Source organism: Microcaecilia unicolor, chromosome 2 (assembly GCF_901765095.1).
Source record: "Microcaecilia unicolor chromosome 2, aMicUni1.1, whole genome shotgun sequence".
Lineage (NCBI taxonomy): Eukaryota > Metazoa > Chordata > Amphibia > Gymnophiona > Siphonopidae > Microcaecilia > Microcaecilia unicolor.
Genome location: NC_044032.1, coordinates 654,636,965 through 654,652,914, shown reverse-complemented (window position 1 = coordinate 654,652,914; position 15,950 = coordinate 654,636,965). Strand labels below are relative to the sequence as shown.

Genomic DNA, 15,950 nt, shown 5'->3' with positions numbered 1-15,950 from the left:
CCAATCTGACAGCAAGGCTTGATGATGTTAAGTAATGGTTTCTGGAAACTAAGTAAGATTAAAGGGTCCTTTACTAAGCAACGGTAAGTGGAGGGGCATTTTCAATTTGACGTTTAAGTCTGACTTCGGACATTTTGCAAAAAACATCCAAAATCTGAATAGGAAAGAAGGTAATTTTCAAAAAACAAAAACGTCTATCTTTTGTTTTTGAAAATTCTGTTTTGAACAAGGTTTTGTGATTTGGACATTTTATTTTTTTGTCCATTTTCAAACAAAAAACGTCCAAGTGCAAAATGCATGACATCAAGCCATTGGGATGTAGGAGGAGCCAGCATTTTTAGTAGACTGGTCCCCCAGAAATCCCAGGAAAGCAATAGGACACCCTAAAGGGCACTGCAGTGGACTTCCCAGGTACACATCTCACCATTTCTCCCTTGTCTGCTGAGCCCCACCCCCAAAACCCACTCTCAGTGAGCCCTTTTTGCTCAACAGTTCATATAAGTAAGAAGTCATTTGTCACCACACCAGAAGCTACAGGGTATGACCATCACTATTTGCTGGAGACAAATACTGGAGAACCCAGGCTGCAGTGTACCCTTATAGGGCAAGGATCACCACCTTTTCTCTGCCTTCATCTGCCAGTCAACAGGCATAACCCACAAGTTCTAGACTGGTCTTGTGAGAATAAGACAATCAAAAATATACTACCATAAACTTTTACAAATTAAATATTTAGGACTGAATAAATTATTCATATAATGGAGGCGGAGACCCTTGGATTTCTTAAAGCAATTTGTGGCTTAAAAGATTTCAGAAACCATTGTTCTAAAAATCTTATTTATACTTCTCTGTGTAACACTTTTCTCTTACTCATTTTATTAAAAAAAAAAAAATAATTGATCAGACTAATTTAAAATCCATTAGAGAGTGAATCGTGAAACTATGCCCCAGGTTCAACTAGATTAAGCTCCATTTGGCAGGTAAATCTCATCTACCTGAATGAGCACGGATTTAGAAGAGAAGTGGTAAGTCCAAAATGCAAGATAAAATAAAATGTCTTGAGTATCACCCCCAATGTATCTCACACAGAGTTCCAATGTATATCACACTGTTTGCACAAATAGTATTTGAAAGCAAGTAGATTCTCAACAGACTTCTATAGTATACTCTGGAAAATTCACAGTACTATAAACCAGAACAGTCTCTTATTTTATTCATTTTTATTATATAATATCAATGCCTATAAAAGTGAAACAACAAAATCTTTATGGGACAAATCATGAACATTAAAAAGGAAACAGAAAACAAATGCCTTCTTAAGGAAAAATATCTACTAAATCATACAAACACTACTGAATTCCATAACTATGTATCCCACAATGTTGTGACAATTTTGCAATGCTACTTTGAAATACTAACATCCTGTTTAACAAGCAAAATCTCTGCACTCTCTTCCAAACTACAGTTCAGACCACCTTCTCCTAAAAAAGACACTGTCATTTAGGATGAGATGTGCAAAGCCAGTGGTTCTCAAGCCAGTCCTGAATCAGTTGAGTTTCTGGGATATCTACAATGAATATGCATGAGATAATCTGCATAACAAGGAGACATTGCATGCATATCTTTGGTGTGCATTCATTGTAGATATCCTAAAACCCTGACTGGCTGGGTGTGCACTGAGGGTTGAGAGACACTGTAAAAAGCAATTTTTCCATAGAAATAAAATAGGAAATATCCTTTAGTACATCAAATTTTATTACAAAACTCCTCTTGTTTTCCCTTACAGAAGACCAACACAACATGAACATACAATTGTTGATTAAGGAAATGTATAAATCTAATTGAACATTGACTTACACAGAAAATCTTCCCCCATGTATAAAAGCATGAAAGAAAATTTTTTAAATTTTTTGACTGTTGGTCTTTAAACATTTAGCTTACGGAGTTAGGCATTTAGAGCTGGGAAACTGCAAATTCTTTGAAGTTTAAATGTAGGTGCTCAGAGAAGAAAACAAGATGATGGGAGAGAAAGTTTAGGAAATGGGATCTGGCGCTCAGGCTACATCAGTAACCTAAAGTTGACTGGCTACATAGTATGTCTAAAGTTAAGCATCTTCAACCCAAAAGCAAGGTGTGTAAATTATGTAAATTCAAACTGCAGTTCCTAAAATAATGACCAAGACTTAGGGAGGGGGGGGGGGGGGGGCAGCAGGGGGGGGGAATTGCCCTCCCAAGCTTTTAAACAATTCTTGCATATTTTTCAGGGATCATTTTAACTGTTTCATTTTTCATGTGTTTGTGTGACAACACTTATACCATGTTAAGACGCAAAAGACACTACTACTAGCATACGCCATACAATTTAAACAAAATGGGACTGGTGTACCAACTGCTTCTCCATTTTGTGTCTAAGGGTAAAATGTTTAGTATTGCTAATCCAATACTCTGGTAGACATTATTGCTCTAAATGCCTATGGGGGCAAGATGAGAACAGAGTATGTTGAAATTCTATTTTCTTGGAGTCTACACGTGTACCCAAGAAAAAAAATTACACTGTGGCTTTGATCTCATGATTTATAAATATCACAAGATAACCCTCCAAATTGAGAGCTACAACAAACTGGAGTAGAAAAAAAATATGCTATCTGCAGAACTGCAAGCTCACTTTCTAAGCAAAACATCAGTTTCTCTTTGAAAATAAAACCTACTTGTACAATATGCAGAAAAAAGTACTTGCATATTTTGCTCTTGCAAAGAAATCAGGTAGAAAGTATGTACCAGAAATAAAATGTAGAGATTTCAACAAGAAATCTTCATGCAAACTTTTACTTCTGATGTACTCTCATATGGGCAGTTTACATACTTTTTATTTACAATGATGGTGGTGATAGTAGTCAGAAAGGACAGAGGAATTATGTTATGATCTGACATTATATATTTGGCTGACATGCAATCACTGCCAGAAATATCAACTTAATTTAACTTTTTTCTTTCTTTTACATATTCCTCTTAATTCTCTGATAATACAATATAAGTCCAACAGAAAAGGTGCCTCCAAGGCAATGCACTATATATTGCAGCGTTGCAGATGTGTCACTGTGTGCAAAGTGTCTCATCTTTCACTGAATGAGCATCCAATCATGATTTACTTGCAGGTGTCCTTGGGTTCCCTCTGATGTGCCACATTGAGAGAGGCAGCTATTTCCCACAGGGAAGCTTTTTCTCAAGCAATACTGGCTCTCTCTAGCTCCTTTAAGGGGGCAGGTTCAATTGGATGATACTGCTAAGACTAAGGGGTCCTTTTAATAAGCCATGCTAAAAAGTAAGCGGTAGTTTTAGCTTGTGGATTTCTTGCGCACTCTGACCACTTTTTAGCATGGTTCTAAAATGTTCAAATTTCTATTTGTGCCATTAATGGCCACACGCTAATTTATAAATTAGCCTAAGCCCTTACTGTCACCTATTTAGTAGGTGGTAAGGGCTCACGTCACGTGCTACTCTTCTGGTAATCATGCAGTAAGTGGCAATGTGCCCACACTGCTCGGATTATCACTGGGCATGGGAAATAGTGTGCGGGAAAAGCAGAACTACCGCAGGGACCTGGCACACCCAGCAGTAGTGCTGACTTGCTGCATGTTACCCATGCGGTAGCCCTACTGCCCCTTTAGTGGTTAAGAGAGCAACCCCGTTCACTGTGAATTAGGAACAGGCCTACATGGCATAGTAGGAAATTTAGGCTTGATTACAAGTCTCTGATGTGTGTGCCAGCATATTGTTAGCTTTCTACTAGTTATATTTAAAACAAACATAGCTCATGCAAACTAATGTGGCAGTACAGTGATTAAGCCCTTACTGGAATAAGGATAGAGTACTGGAAACTATATATTTCATATAGTGCACTTGGTTCAGACACAAAGTTCACAATACAAAAGCAAGATTACTTAAAATAAATCCTCGATTACTAACAATAAGTGTAATGCTTTTTTTTTTTTTTTTTTAAAGAACATGCATGAAGAAACAAGCTACTCACATTTCCATCAAAATCACTTATACAAATTAACAGATACACAAAATAAAACCATGGTAAAAACCATACATGAAAATATCCACTGACTGTAATAGTGGTAATTTACTTGGTGCAACAGTAATCACACTGATCTGAAAACTTAGAATAATATATCTTAGCACAATTTAAAGACTGTCAAAACAAATTCACGTTTTATTCAAAGTTAGCATTCCAGTTTCTTCCATCACATTTTGAACTGTTCTATATTTGATGACTTCACAATCCAGGAGCCAAAGCCTTGCTGTTCCAAGTAGGATTTTAGCAAATATTTTGCTTCTTGGTAAGTCAAAGATGCAATCTAAACATGTAAAAGAATAAATTGTGGAAAACAATTATACATATGGATTATATACAATCACAACTAAATACAATTACCTATTTTGAATCTTTTATCCCAAGAATGTTCCATAGACAAATAAAAGAAAACCTTTGATAAGAAGCTCTCAGTTTTGAAAACCTAGAACAATCTGGATGATGAGCAAGCATGATCTCTGAATCTCTTTCTCCAGACTACCACCTAAAGTCACATTGTGTAGATACAAACCACTACACCTAGGAAAATTCTGTGCAAAAAAAAATTACAATTTTGCATAAAATATTTAAACATTTTGCAAACTTCTACATATTTAGAATTTTTTACATTCACCCCTTCGTAAAGCCTGACTCCTCCTCCAAGCATGAAATCCTCTGCAATATCCCACTAGACGTACGCAGCGCTGTACGCTTGAACATGAAGAGACAGTCCCTGCTCGACAGAGCTTACAATCTAATTAGGACAGACAAACAGGACAAATAAGAGATAAGGGAATATTAAAAGTGAGGATGATAAAGGTACTGAACAAGTGAGTAAGGGTTAGGAGTTAAAAGCAGCATCAAAAAGGTGGGCTTTTAGCTTAGATTTGAAGACGGCCAGAGATGGAGCTTGACGTACCGGCTCAGGAAGTCTAGTCCAGGCATATGGTGCAGCAAGATAAAAGGAACAGAGTCTGGAGTTATCGGTGGAAGGGAGGGTGCAGATAAGAGAGATTTATCCAGTGAACTGAGTTCCCGGGGAGGAATGTAGGGAGAGATGAGAGTGGAGAGGTACTGAGGAGCTGCAGAGTGAATGCCCTTATAGGTCAATAAGAGGAGTTTGAACTGTATGCGGAAACGGATAGGAAGCCAGTGAAGTGACTTGAGGAGAGGGCTAATATGAGCATAACGACACTGGCGGAATATTAGTCGTGCAGCAGAACTTTGAACAGATTGAAGAGGAGAGAGATGGCTAAGTGGGAGACCTGTGAGAAGCAAGTTGCAATAGTCTAAGCGAGAGGTGATAAGAGCGTGGATGAGGGTTCTGGTAGTGTGCTCAGAAAGGAAAGGGCGAATTTTGGTGATATTATAGAGAAAGAAATGACAGGTTTTAGCAGGCTGCTGAATATGTGCAGAGAAGGAGAGAGAGGAGTCGAAGATGACCCCAAGGTTGCGAGCTGATGAGACAGAAAGGATGAGGTGGAGATTAATATCTCCTAGCACTAGTGTATTGGAGTTGGCTACACAGGTATTTGAAATGAAGTCCATGAAATTTGACTGGCTCTCGTTCCAGTTACATGGTGGTCTGTAAAACAAGGCACAGTTTAGGTGGTCGATCAGGTTTTTGTGGTGAAATATGATTGCTATATAAGTGCTATACCTCCTCCTCTCTTTTCCTTTCTGGACCAGTGAGTGATTTTGTATCCTAGTGGACATAGGTTTAGGATGATAGGGTTTGTCTTGATCATGGATCCATGTTTCAGTGATGAAGAGTAGATCCAAGTTTTGCTTATTTGGATTTTCTGGTATGGGTCTTCTGTGTTATGTGGACTTTTGTCAGTTGTCGTTTCTTAGTTTCTGTATGTTTTTTAAAATCTTTCTTTCCATTCTGTTGAGGGTGTCCGCTTGTTTGTGTTCTTCTTTCGTTTTGGTGTGTTGAGGTGTGATGTATCTGTTCAGTCTGAGGTGATTGTGCATTATGGGTATATTGCTACTTTTTGCAAGTGGGGTGGTGTGTGTTAGGTGGGCTAGCATTAAGGAGCTGGCCGTTCATTGTGCTGTTACATAAAATGAAGACATGAACGTGCATGGAATAAAAAGAAAGACGACCAAACTTTCACTGCATGGAAACTAATGTTAAGAAAATATAAATATTCTATCAGACAATCTAAAAAGTCATATTACAATTCCAAAATAGGGCAAAACAATAAAGACCTACATAAATTATTCTAATTTGTACTTAATCTTTTAGACACTACACCAGTCACCTTAACTAATATGGATACCCTATCAGCAGATGATCTAGCTACTTACTTTAATGAGGAAATCATCACACTAAGATCTACCTTACCAACTAACTCTTCCGACTATGTAAAATTCATCGACTACTTGGATCCGACAGCCAATGAATATCCAGCAGATTGAATATGAACAAATTTCCATTTATTAACGGAGAATACTGTCGCCCAAATGATCAACAAATTCTCCAAATCCCACTATAAACTGGATACATGCCCCAGCTACTTAATAAAATCTGCCCCTCAGCGTTTCATAGCAGATCTCACCTCATACCTAAATCACATGCTTCAACATGGTTTCTTTCCTACGGATAAAAGCAACATCTTACTCACACCAATTCTCAAAGACCAGAAGAAAAAGCTAAATGATATAACTAATTATCGTCTAGTGACATCCATCCCGCTAGTAGTCAAGTTAATGGAAAGTCTGGTAACTAAACAACTTACAAACTACTTGAACAATTTCTCAGTACTACACACATCCCAATCTGGATTCCGTGCTAATCACAGCACCAAAATAGTTCTAACAACACTCATGACCAAATTTAAACATATTATTGCAACTGGTAATAATGTCCTTCTGTTACAATTCGACATGTCTAGCGCGTTTGACATGGTCAACCATGATATTCTATTAAACATTCTAGAATATTTTGGAATAGGAGGAAATGTATTGAATTGGTTTCATAGTTTCCTAACAACAAGAACATACCGGGTAATATCTAAATCGATTATATCACCACCATGGAGACCTGAATGTGGTGTGCCTCAGGGATCTCCGCTTTCACCGATTCTCTTCAACCTAATGATGTTACCATTGGCCAAAGTATTATCCAACCAAGACCTAAATCCATATATTTATGCTGATGATGTGACGATATATATTTTGTTCAAAAATGACATCAGAAATTGCAGACAAAATAAATCGCAGCTTCCAAATTATGAACTCATGGGCAGACACTTTCCAACTAAAGCTGAATACAGAAAAGACACAATGCCTAATACTATCATCGCAGTATAATAAAATCAATTATCCCAACATAAACACACCAACCCACACTCTCCCTGTTGCGGACACCCTGAAACTCCTAGGCGTAACAATTGATCGCAATCTTAATCTTGATTGCCATGTAAAAAATGTTATAATGAAAATGTTCTATGCAATGTGGAGGCTTAAAAGAGCAAGACCTTTCTTCCCAAGAGAGACATTTCGTGAACTGGTGCAATCATTGGTTCTGAGCCATTTGGACTATTGTAATTCCTTACACGCGGGATGCAAGGTACAAACCATCAAGGAACTCCAGACAGCCCAGAACACCGCAGCCAGATTCATATTCGGTAAGGCGAAATATGAAAGTGCCGGACCCCTTAGACAAAGGCTGCATTGGCTCCCACTGAAGGATCATATTACATTCAAGATATGTACCTTGGTTCATAAGATCATTTATGGAGATGCCCCATCCTACTTGTCAGACCTAATTGACTTACCAGAGAGAAATAACAAAAGTTCATCACGCACCTGCTTAAACCTTCACTATCCCAGCTGCAGAGGACTTAAATACAAATCTATACGTACATCTAGTTTCTCATACATCTGCACACAACTATGGAATGAATTACCGATCACCATAAAAACAACACACGATTTGACAACCTTCCGAAAATGACTAAAGACTTATTCATAAAGACGTACAAAAAGGATTCCCCATAACAATCTGACTCCCAAATTATTCCAATTACAACTATTATGGAACCCTATTTGTTCATCTTAAGTACATCCTCATGACTGAATATTATATCTTGTTATTATTCCGTTAATATGATTGCTATGATATTCTTATGCACCTATCTGTATTTGTATTCTGAAATTCTTATTGTATAATGTATATATGTCGTTGTAACATTTTTGTAAGCCACACTGAGCCTGCAAATACGTGGGAAAATGTGGGATACAAGTGCAGCAAATAAATAAATAAACATAGTTCTGACTTCAGTTACCAGTCATAGAATGGTCTATCCATCCAATTTTTAATTTTCTAGTTTAAATGTTGAAGCAATGAGATCGTTTTGCATTGAGGATTAAAGCGTCAGTATGGAAAATATATAAAGCAGATCGTTGAGAGATAAAAATAAGTTTTATTAATAAACTAAAATATGCATACAATAGCCCGACACAGGCCGTGTTTCGCCCTGCTGGGCTGCTTCAGGGACTACTCAATGATTCTCCACTATCAAGGTAGGAGTAAGATGATAAAAGCAACTGTAATATAATATACAGTTGATGTCTTGAAAAAAACGACTCTCCCAGAGATATTGAAACAAACGATCAGTAACATGTGATCAATCAAACAGCCACTTATCTCCCAGAGCGTCAGTATGACATACATGTTTTTTTTTTAGATTATCTTTCGAGCAATTGAAATTTTCTAAATTATATGGTGATGCAATAGAATCGTAGTTCATTATAACATCATTATCGAATACATGTCATTTTTGTTACTTATCTTTGGAGCATCAGTTTGTGATACGAGTTAAACGTCTCAACGGGGACCACAATGGCTTCCTCAGGAGATTTTATGATGCCATCATTGTTGTTAGGCAGGCTGGGACATAAGTAGGCTTCTGGGTCCTTCGCCATGTCCCTTGTCTCCTTGTGTTTGCTCCTCATCCGTGGTTAGCCGTTTGGGAATTCATCCACGCTACATGGACTCCGTTTGCTTTTGGGGTGGGCTGCTCTCACTGCGGCTGTCACGAGTGGCTGGATATGCATCTTCTGGCGCCTGTTCTCTCGTCTCTGCAGCTGCGATCGTGGTGCCGTCAGTCTCCGTTTCCTTCGCAGCCACGAGCGGGCGGCTGGCCGGTCAGCGCTACCCACGTTGTTCAGCGCAGCTATGCGTAGTCTATGCACCGGTGATGTGCTGCTGCCGGCGGTACAGTGGTGTGGATGATCTGCTACTGGGCCGGTCGTGCTGGGACGCTAGTAGGATGTCGATCTCTGGTCAGGGGTTGCCATGACTCCAAGGTTAGTATATAGTCGCAGTCGGTGCTCCGTCGGCCTTGTGGACTCGTCGATCCGTCTGGGGAGGGTGTTCGTGGGACACGTGGGCGTTCCTAGTTTGGTGGCACCCTCTGCAGCGATGTTCTTCCTGGTCCCAGGTGGTCTGGTCTCGTTAACGGCTGTTTTCTAGCCGTATTTCAGCCGTGGTCTCCAGAGCCAGTAGCTCCTGTGTCCCTCTAGTCGGCGGCCATATTGCTTATCCCTTATTTGTCCTGTTTGTCCTGATTAGATTGTAAGCTCTGACAAGCAGGGACTGTGTACAGTGCAGCTATGTCCAGTAGTACTATAGAAATGATAAGTAGTTGTAATAGTAGTGTTTGGGATTCCGGAATCTTGCTACTCTTTGTCCTTATCTTTTATTTGTCCTGTTTGTCTTGATTAGATTGTAAGCTCTGTCGAACAGCGACTATCTCTTAGATGTTCAATGTGCAGTGCTGCGTATGTCTAGTCGCGCTATAGAAATAAGTAGTAGTGGTGGTTCAGGGCTGGACATGGAAATGCTCATAGAGGTGAGTCACACGGGGCTCCGTGGCTGCCTCGCGCTGAGGGGGGGCCCTCCTATCTAACACCACTCCTGCGACACCTCTCCCTCTCCAAGTTCCACCTTCAAACGTGTCTCTGAGCAGCCGCTGGCGACACCGAACCAGACACTCTTCCCTCCTCCAGCCATCCGTCATAATTAAAAAAAAAAAAAACAAAGGCCATTAAGGTGATTCACTTGGGGAAGATCTGAACTACTATCACCAGAGGAAGAAACCATAGGGGCTTTACCACTAAGTAAAAAAAAAAAAGTTAATTATAATGGTTCAAAAATACATAACCTACCAGAGTGTTAAATATAATGCATCTGTAAACTTCAACCAAAATTGAACCCCCAACTGAGAAACCCAAGGTCTCAGTAACAATTAACTGTCTTCGCCGCATCTGTGTGAATCTAGCCACAATGGAAAAAAACTATTTAATATTACAAAATTGCTCCTGATGCACAAAAAAATTTTTTTCAGAACCATACTGAAATCAGAGATTTCTGTAAAAACTGCTTTCAAAGTAGCTGCTTGGAAGTTAGAGTTCATATATCCCAAAACATCATTTGCTAGTTTGATACCTGCATCTGGACTATTGAAACTGTTACATCTGAAGAATCACTCTATCACTCCTCTTATTCAAGATGGAATATATGGATGGTATATCTGAGAACCTCAAAATGTATTTAAATAACTTTCCAATACAGATTTTGGTGAAATTCCTTTTTTGCTTCAAAAAGTTGAAGTGCAGATTTTCTTAGACCTGGAAATATTCTCAAACTGTTTCACTTTTCTATGAATGAAATTATTACCCTTTGAGACAGCATATTCCAGTACACAAGATCATCCACGCAGATGCCCCACTGTACATGTTTAACCTTGTGGACCTACCACCCAGAAACGCCAAGAGATCAGCCCGCAAATTCTTCAACCTGAATTTCCCCAGTTGTAAAGGACTTAAATATAAGCGGGCACATGCCTCTACCTTCTCCTACAGAAGTACACAGATATGGAACGGGTTACCCCCAGCCCTAAAAACCATGGATAATCTAAGTAACTTTCGCTAATCTCTGAAGACACATCTCTTCAATAGAGCCTACAAAAAGAACCCTTAAAGACACAAACTCACCCCCTAAACTATCCTATCTAACACTATATTTTCCAACTCCTCAACCATCTTCAGCTTACCATCGATTGTATCCATTATCCTGTCATTACTTTGTCATAACAACACTCTGTAAGCCACATTGAGCCTGCAAATAGGTGGGAAAATGAGGGGTACAAATGCAATAAATAATAATAATAAATAACCTTAATTCTATCCAAGTTTCCTCTAGTATTCAGTCAACTTGAGATAAAGCAAAAATATTTTCAGAAATGTTATGCGAATGAGACGTCTGACCCTGAAACTGTTCCAAGAGCTTTTCAACAGCCAATCACAGTTGTAGGAGTAAAGAAGGCAAGCAACTGAAGCACTATACAGCACTACTATGACCACTATTCTATGTGACTATATGGACCTATGTGGTTCTACATACATGGCACTACCCAGCATTAAGAACCTGATTATAAAGTGCAAATGAGACATTTCCTCTTCAAAGTCTAAGACGCTGTGGAGACCAACTCTAACAGAAGAACAACAACTCTTGTTTACTGAACAGAAACTGCTGATATAGTATATAAGTGTTGCCATACTGGGACAGACCGAAGGTTCATCAAACCCAGTACCTTGTTTCCAACAGTGGTCAACCCAGGTCACACGTACCTTGTAAGATCCCAAAGGACAATGTTATCAGCATTATCACAGGTTGTTATCAGAATGGATGTCAATGCAGCAAGCTCTTATCAGAATTGACATCAATGCAGGACCACTTGGAGCTACTTGCTTATGTTCTTCAAGGATAGAATATACATTAGCAATAGAGACAAGGCTCCCGATTTCTCCATATAAGGCAAGTCTTGCCAGGGTTAGTTGCTGTGTGTGTCAACATCACATCTGAGGGGCAAGATCTGCATTGGCACAGAGTGACATCTGAAGGATATACTGATATCTGAAGGACTACATCAGGTTGTGTGTCCATGCCATGCATTCTTGCACAGTGCCCTGGGGTTAAATTGTGTTGTTTTTTTTCCTTTGTTCAACTTCTAAGCAGATTGTAGATCAAAGGGAAAAAAAAAACACAATTTGAAGTGCCCATGTACAAATGCTAGAAGCCAAAAAAATAAGATGGGAGAGTAAAAATATATAGCATTGAATGATGAGGTAGATATAATAGGCATCTCAGAGACTTTGTGGAAAGCGGACAATCAATGGGACACTGTGTGTATGCGTGGGAAAAACAAAGGAATCCTGTTCAGAAGGAATGGATTCTCAGAAGCTTAGCCGAGATTGGGTGGCAGAGCCAGTGATGGGAGGCGGGGCTAGTGCTGGGCAGATTTCTACGGTCTGTGCCCTGAAAATGGCAGATGCAAATTAAGGTAAGGTATACACAAAAAGTAGCACATATGAGTTTATCTTCTTGGGCAGACTGGATGGACAGTGCAGGTCTTTTTCTGCTGTCATCTACTATGTTACATATTATATCACAATGATAGAGAGGATCAAATTGGAGGGGGAGGGGTTACTCTATATGTTAAAGAGGGAATTGAGTCAAATAAAATAAACATTTCACATGACATTACCAAATTTAAACAACTAATTGCAACTGGAAACAACGTCCTACCCCTACAATTTGACATGTCCAGCCACCAAATATTCCCGAGCATCCTAGACTACTTCGAGATTGGAGGAAACGTACTAAAATGGTTTAAAGGTTTCTTAACAAGAACTTATCAGGTGATTTCAAACTCAAAAACGTCAACACCATGGAAACCTGAATGTGGAGTACCACAAGGATCACCGCTCTCACCAACTCTTTTTAACTTAATGATGACACCTTTAGCCAAATCGCTATCCAACCAAGGACTCAACCCATACATCTATGCAGACGATGTCACGATATACATCCCGTTTAAAAAAGACATAACCGAAATCACAAATGAAATCACACACAGCTTCCAAATAATGAACTCATGGGCGGACGCATTCCAACTAAAGCTAAACGCAGAAAAAACACAATGCCTCATCCTCTCCTCACAGTACAACACAAACAAACCCAATACCATAAACACCCCAGATTACACCCTTCCGGTCTCAGATAGCTTGAAAATTCTGGTAGTCACAATTGACCGAAATCTCACACTCTAAGACCATGCGAAAAATACAGCAAAGAAAATGTTTTACTCAATGTGGAAACTTAAAAGAATCAAATCATTCTACCAAAGGGAAGTATTCCGCAGCTTAGTACAATCAATGGTGCTAAATCATCTAGACTACTGCAATGCCATCTATGCTGGATGCAAAGAACAAATCATTAAGAAACTTCAAACCGCTCAAAACACAGCAGCCATACTCATAAACGGGAAAGCGAAATACGAAAGCGCCAAACCCCTAAGAGAAAAACTACACTGGCTCCCATTAAAAGAATGAATCACGTTCAAGGTTTGCACCCTGGTCCACAAAATCATTTACGGGGAAGCCCCAACCTACATGTTAGACCTTATAGACTTATTTATTAGGAACGCAAAGAGATCATCACGCACATTCCTCAATCTCCACTATCCTACCTGTAAAGGGATAAAATATAAATCCACGTACGTGACCAGTTTCGCATACATTTGCACACAACTATGGAACGCACTATCGAAGACCATAAAAAAAACCGCAAGACCTAACCATCTTCCGAAGGCTACTGAAAACAGATCTCTTCAAGAAGGCATACCATAAACATCCATCTTAAACTCTGAATAATAACGCTATAAACGATCTATGCTAAACCGAAATCTCATCGCAAGAACTGATTAGCCTTCTTGCTAATAATGATCAAGCACTACCACCTTAAACCCATGTCGAATAGGGTCTCTCTACAGTCGATGACCAAAATGTATGTTACAACCAACGCAACCTTCATGCAACACCTTAATGTATCCGTACATGGTATATATCTATATATATATAGATATATACCATGATTAGTTCCATATATGCTATGTACCATGTATGTTACCATGTATGTATGCACCTTAATGTAACACCATTTGTAATTCTGCTAACCGGAAATGGCAACCGCCATTACGGCAAATGTAAGCCACATTGAGTCTGCAAATTGGTGGGCAAATGTGGGATACAAATGCTACTACTACTACTACTAATAATAATAGCGTGGAATCATTAGATAGAAATTCCATGAGTAAAGGGAAGGAGTATTCTTGTAGGGCTGTACTACCATCCACCAGGACAGAACAAACAAGACAGATGAAGAAATGTTTACAGAGATTAGGAAAGCTGGTAAATTGGGCAACACTATTATAATGGGTGATTTCAATTACTCCGATATTGACTGGATGATACATCAGGGAGTGGCAGGGAGATAAAATTTATAGGTGTAATAAACAACTGCTTCTTGGAGAAGCTGGTCCAGAAACCGCTGAGAGGGGGAGTCATTTTGGATCTGGACCTTGGTGGAGTGCAGGGCAGTGTGCAAGAGGTAGTGGTGTTGGGTCCCCTGGGAAACAGTGATCACAACATGATCAAGTTTGAGCTACTATCTGGGATGAACCCGCAAAGGAAATCTACTCTAGATTTCGAAAGGGCGCCTATAATAAAATGAAGAAAATGGTTAACAAGAAACTATAAAGATGTGCTGCAAAGGTTAGGACACTAAATAAGGTGTGGGCGTTATTCAAAAATACCATCTTGGAAGCCTAGTCCAGATGCATTCCACTTATTTGCAAAGGTGGAAAGAAGAGACATCATCAGCCAGCATGGTTAAAAGGTGAAGAGGTCATTACAGCCAAATGATTGTCCTTCAAAGAATGGAAAAAGGACCCAAATGAAGAAAATAAGAAGCAACATAAGCACTGACAAATCAGATGCAAAGCATTAAGAAGGCTAAAACAGAATATGAAGAGAAACTTGCCGCAGAGGCTAAAAAAAAACCAAACTCACTGTAACAACTTTTTCAGGTACATCAGAAGCAGAAATCCTGTGAGGGAATCTGTGGGACCGTTAGATCACGCAGGAGCAAAAAGGGCGCTCAGGGAAGACAAGGCCATACCGGAGAAAAAGAAAGAATTCTTTGCTTCTGTCATTACGGAAGAAGATGTAAGAGATCTGCCTGTACCAGACGTTTTCAAGGGTGATGACGAGAGAACTCAAAAATCTTGGTGAACCTAGAAGATGTACTGAGCCAAATTAAAGAGTAGTGAATCATCTAGTCCGGATGGCATACATCCAAGGGTACGCAACGAACTAAAACATGAAATTGCTGATCTGCTGTTAGTAATATGTAACCTGCTATTAAAATCATCCATAGTACCTGTAGATTGGAGGGTGGCCAGTGACACGCAGATTTAAAAAAAAGGTTCTAGGGTTGATCCGAGAAATTATAGACCAGTTAGTGGAAACTATTATAAAGAATAAAATTACAGAACACGTAGACAAACACGGTTTAATGGGCCAGAGTCAGAATGGGTTCACCGGAGAAAAGTTTTGCCTCACCAATTTGATTCATTTTCTGAAGGCGTGAACAAACGTGGATAAAGGTGAGCCGGTTGATGTAGTGTACCTAGATTTTCAGAAAGCTTTTGATAAAGTTCCTCATGAGAGACTCCTGAGAAAATTAAAGAGTCATGGGATAGGAGGCAAGGTTCCAGTGTGGATTAGGAATTGGTTATTGGACAGAAAACAGAGGGTAGGGTTAAATGGTCATTTCTCTCAATGGAGGAGGGTGAACAGTGAGTGCTGCTTTCTTCAATGGAGGCTGACCTAAAGTGGGCTATCGATGCAGCCATGGCTCTAACATTATAAGCCGTGAAATGACCCAAGGTCAGCCCAGCCTGGGCATTAAGTTGGTCCTGGGGAACTGAGTTCGATTCCCACTTCAGGCACAGGC

The 15,950-nt window shown here is 39.5% G+C and overlaps 1 protein-coding gene across 3 annotated transcripts in view; it reads right to left on the bottom strand.

The window, feature by feature from the left end:
* Positions 1–1,248: 1,248 nt before the first annotated feature.
* Positions 1,249–15,950, bottom strand: part of ADAD1 (adenosine deaminase domain containing 1) — a 349,421-nt gene continuing 334,719 nt past the window's right edge. For 2 of the 3 annotated variants that reach the window (XM_030191773.1, XM_030191775.1), the window contains one exon: positions 1,249–4,364. In XM_030191773.1, coding sequence (XP_030047633.1) covers positions 4,251–4,364 — 114 coding nt within the window. In that variant the 3' untranslated portion in view covers positions 1,249–4,250. The remainder of the gene's footprint in view (positions 4,365–15,950) is intronic. The other variant, XM_030191774.1, reaches the window with a different exon arrangement.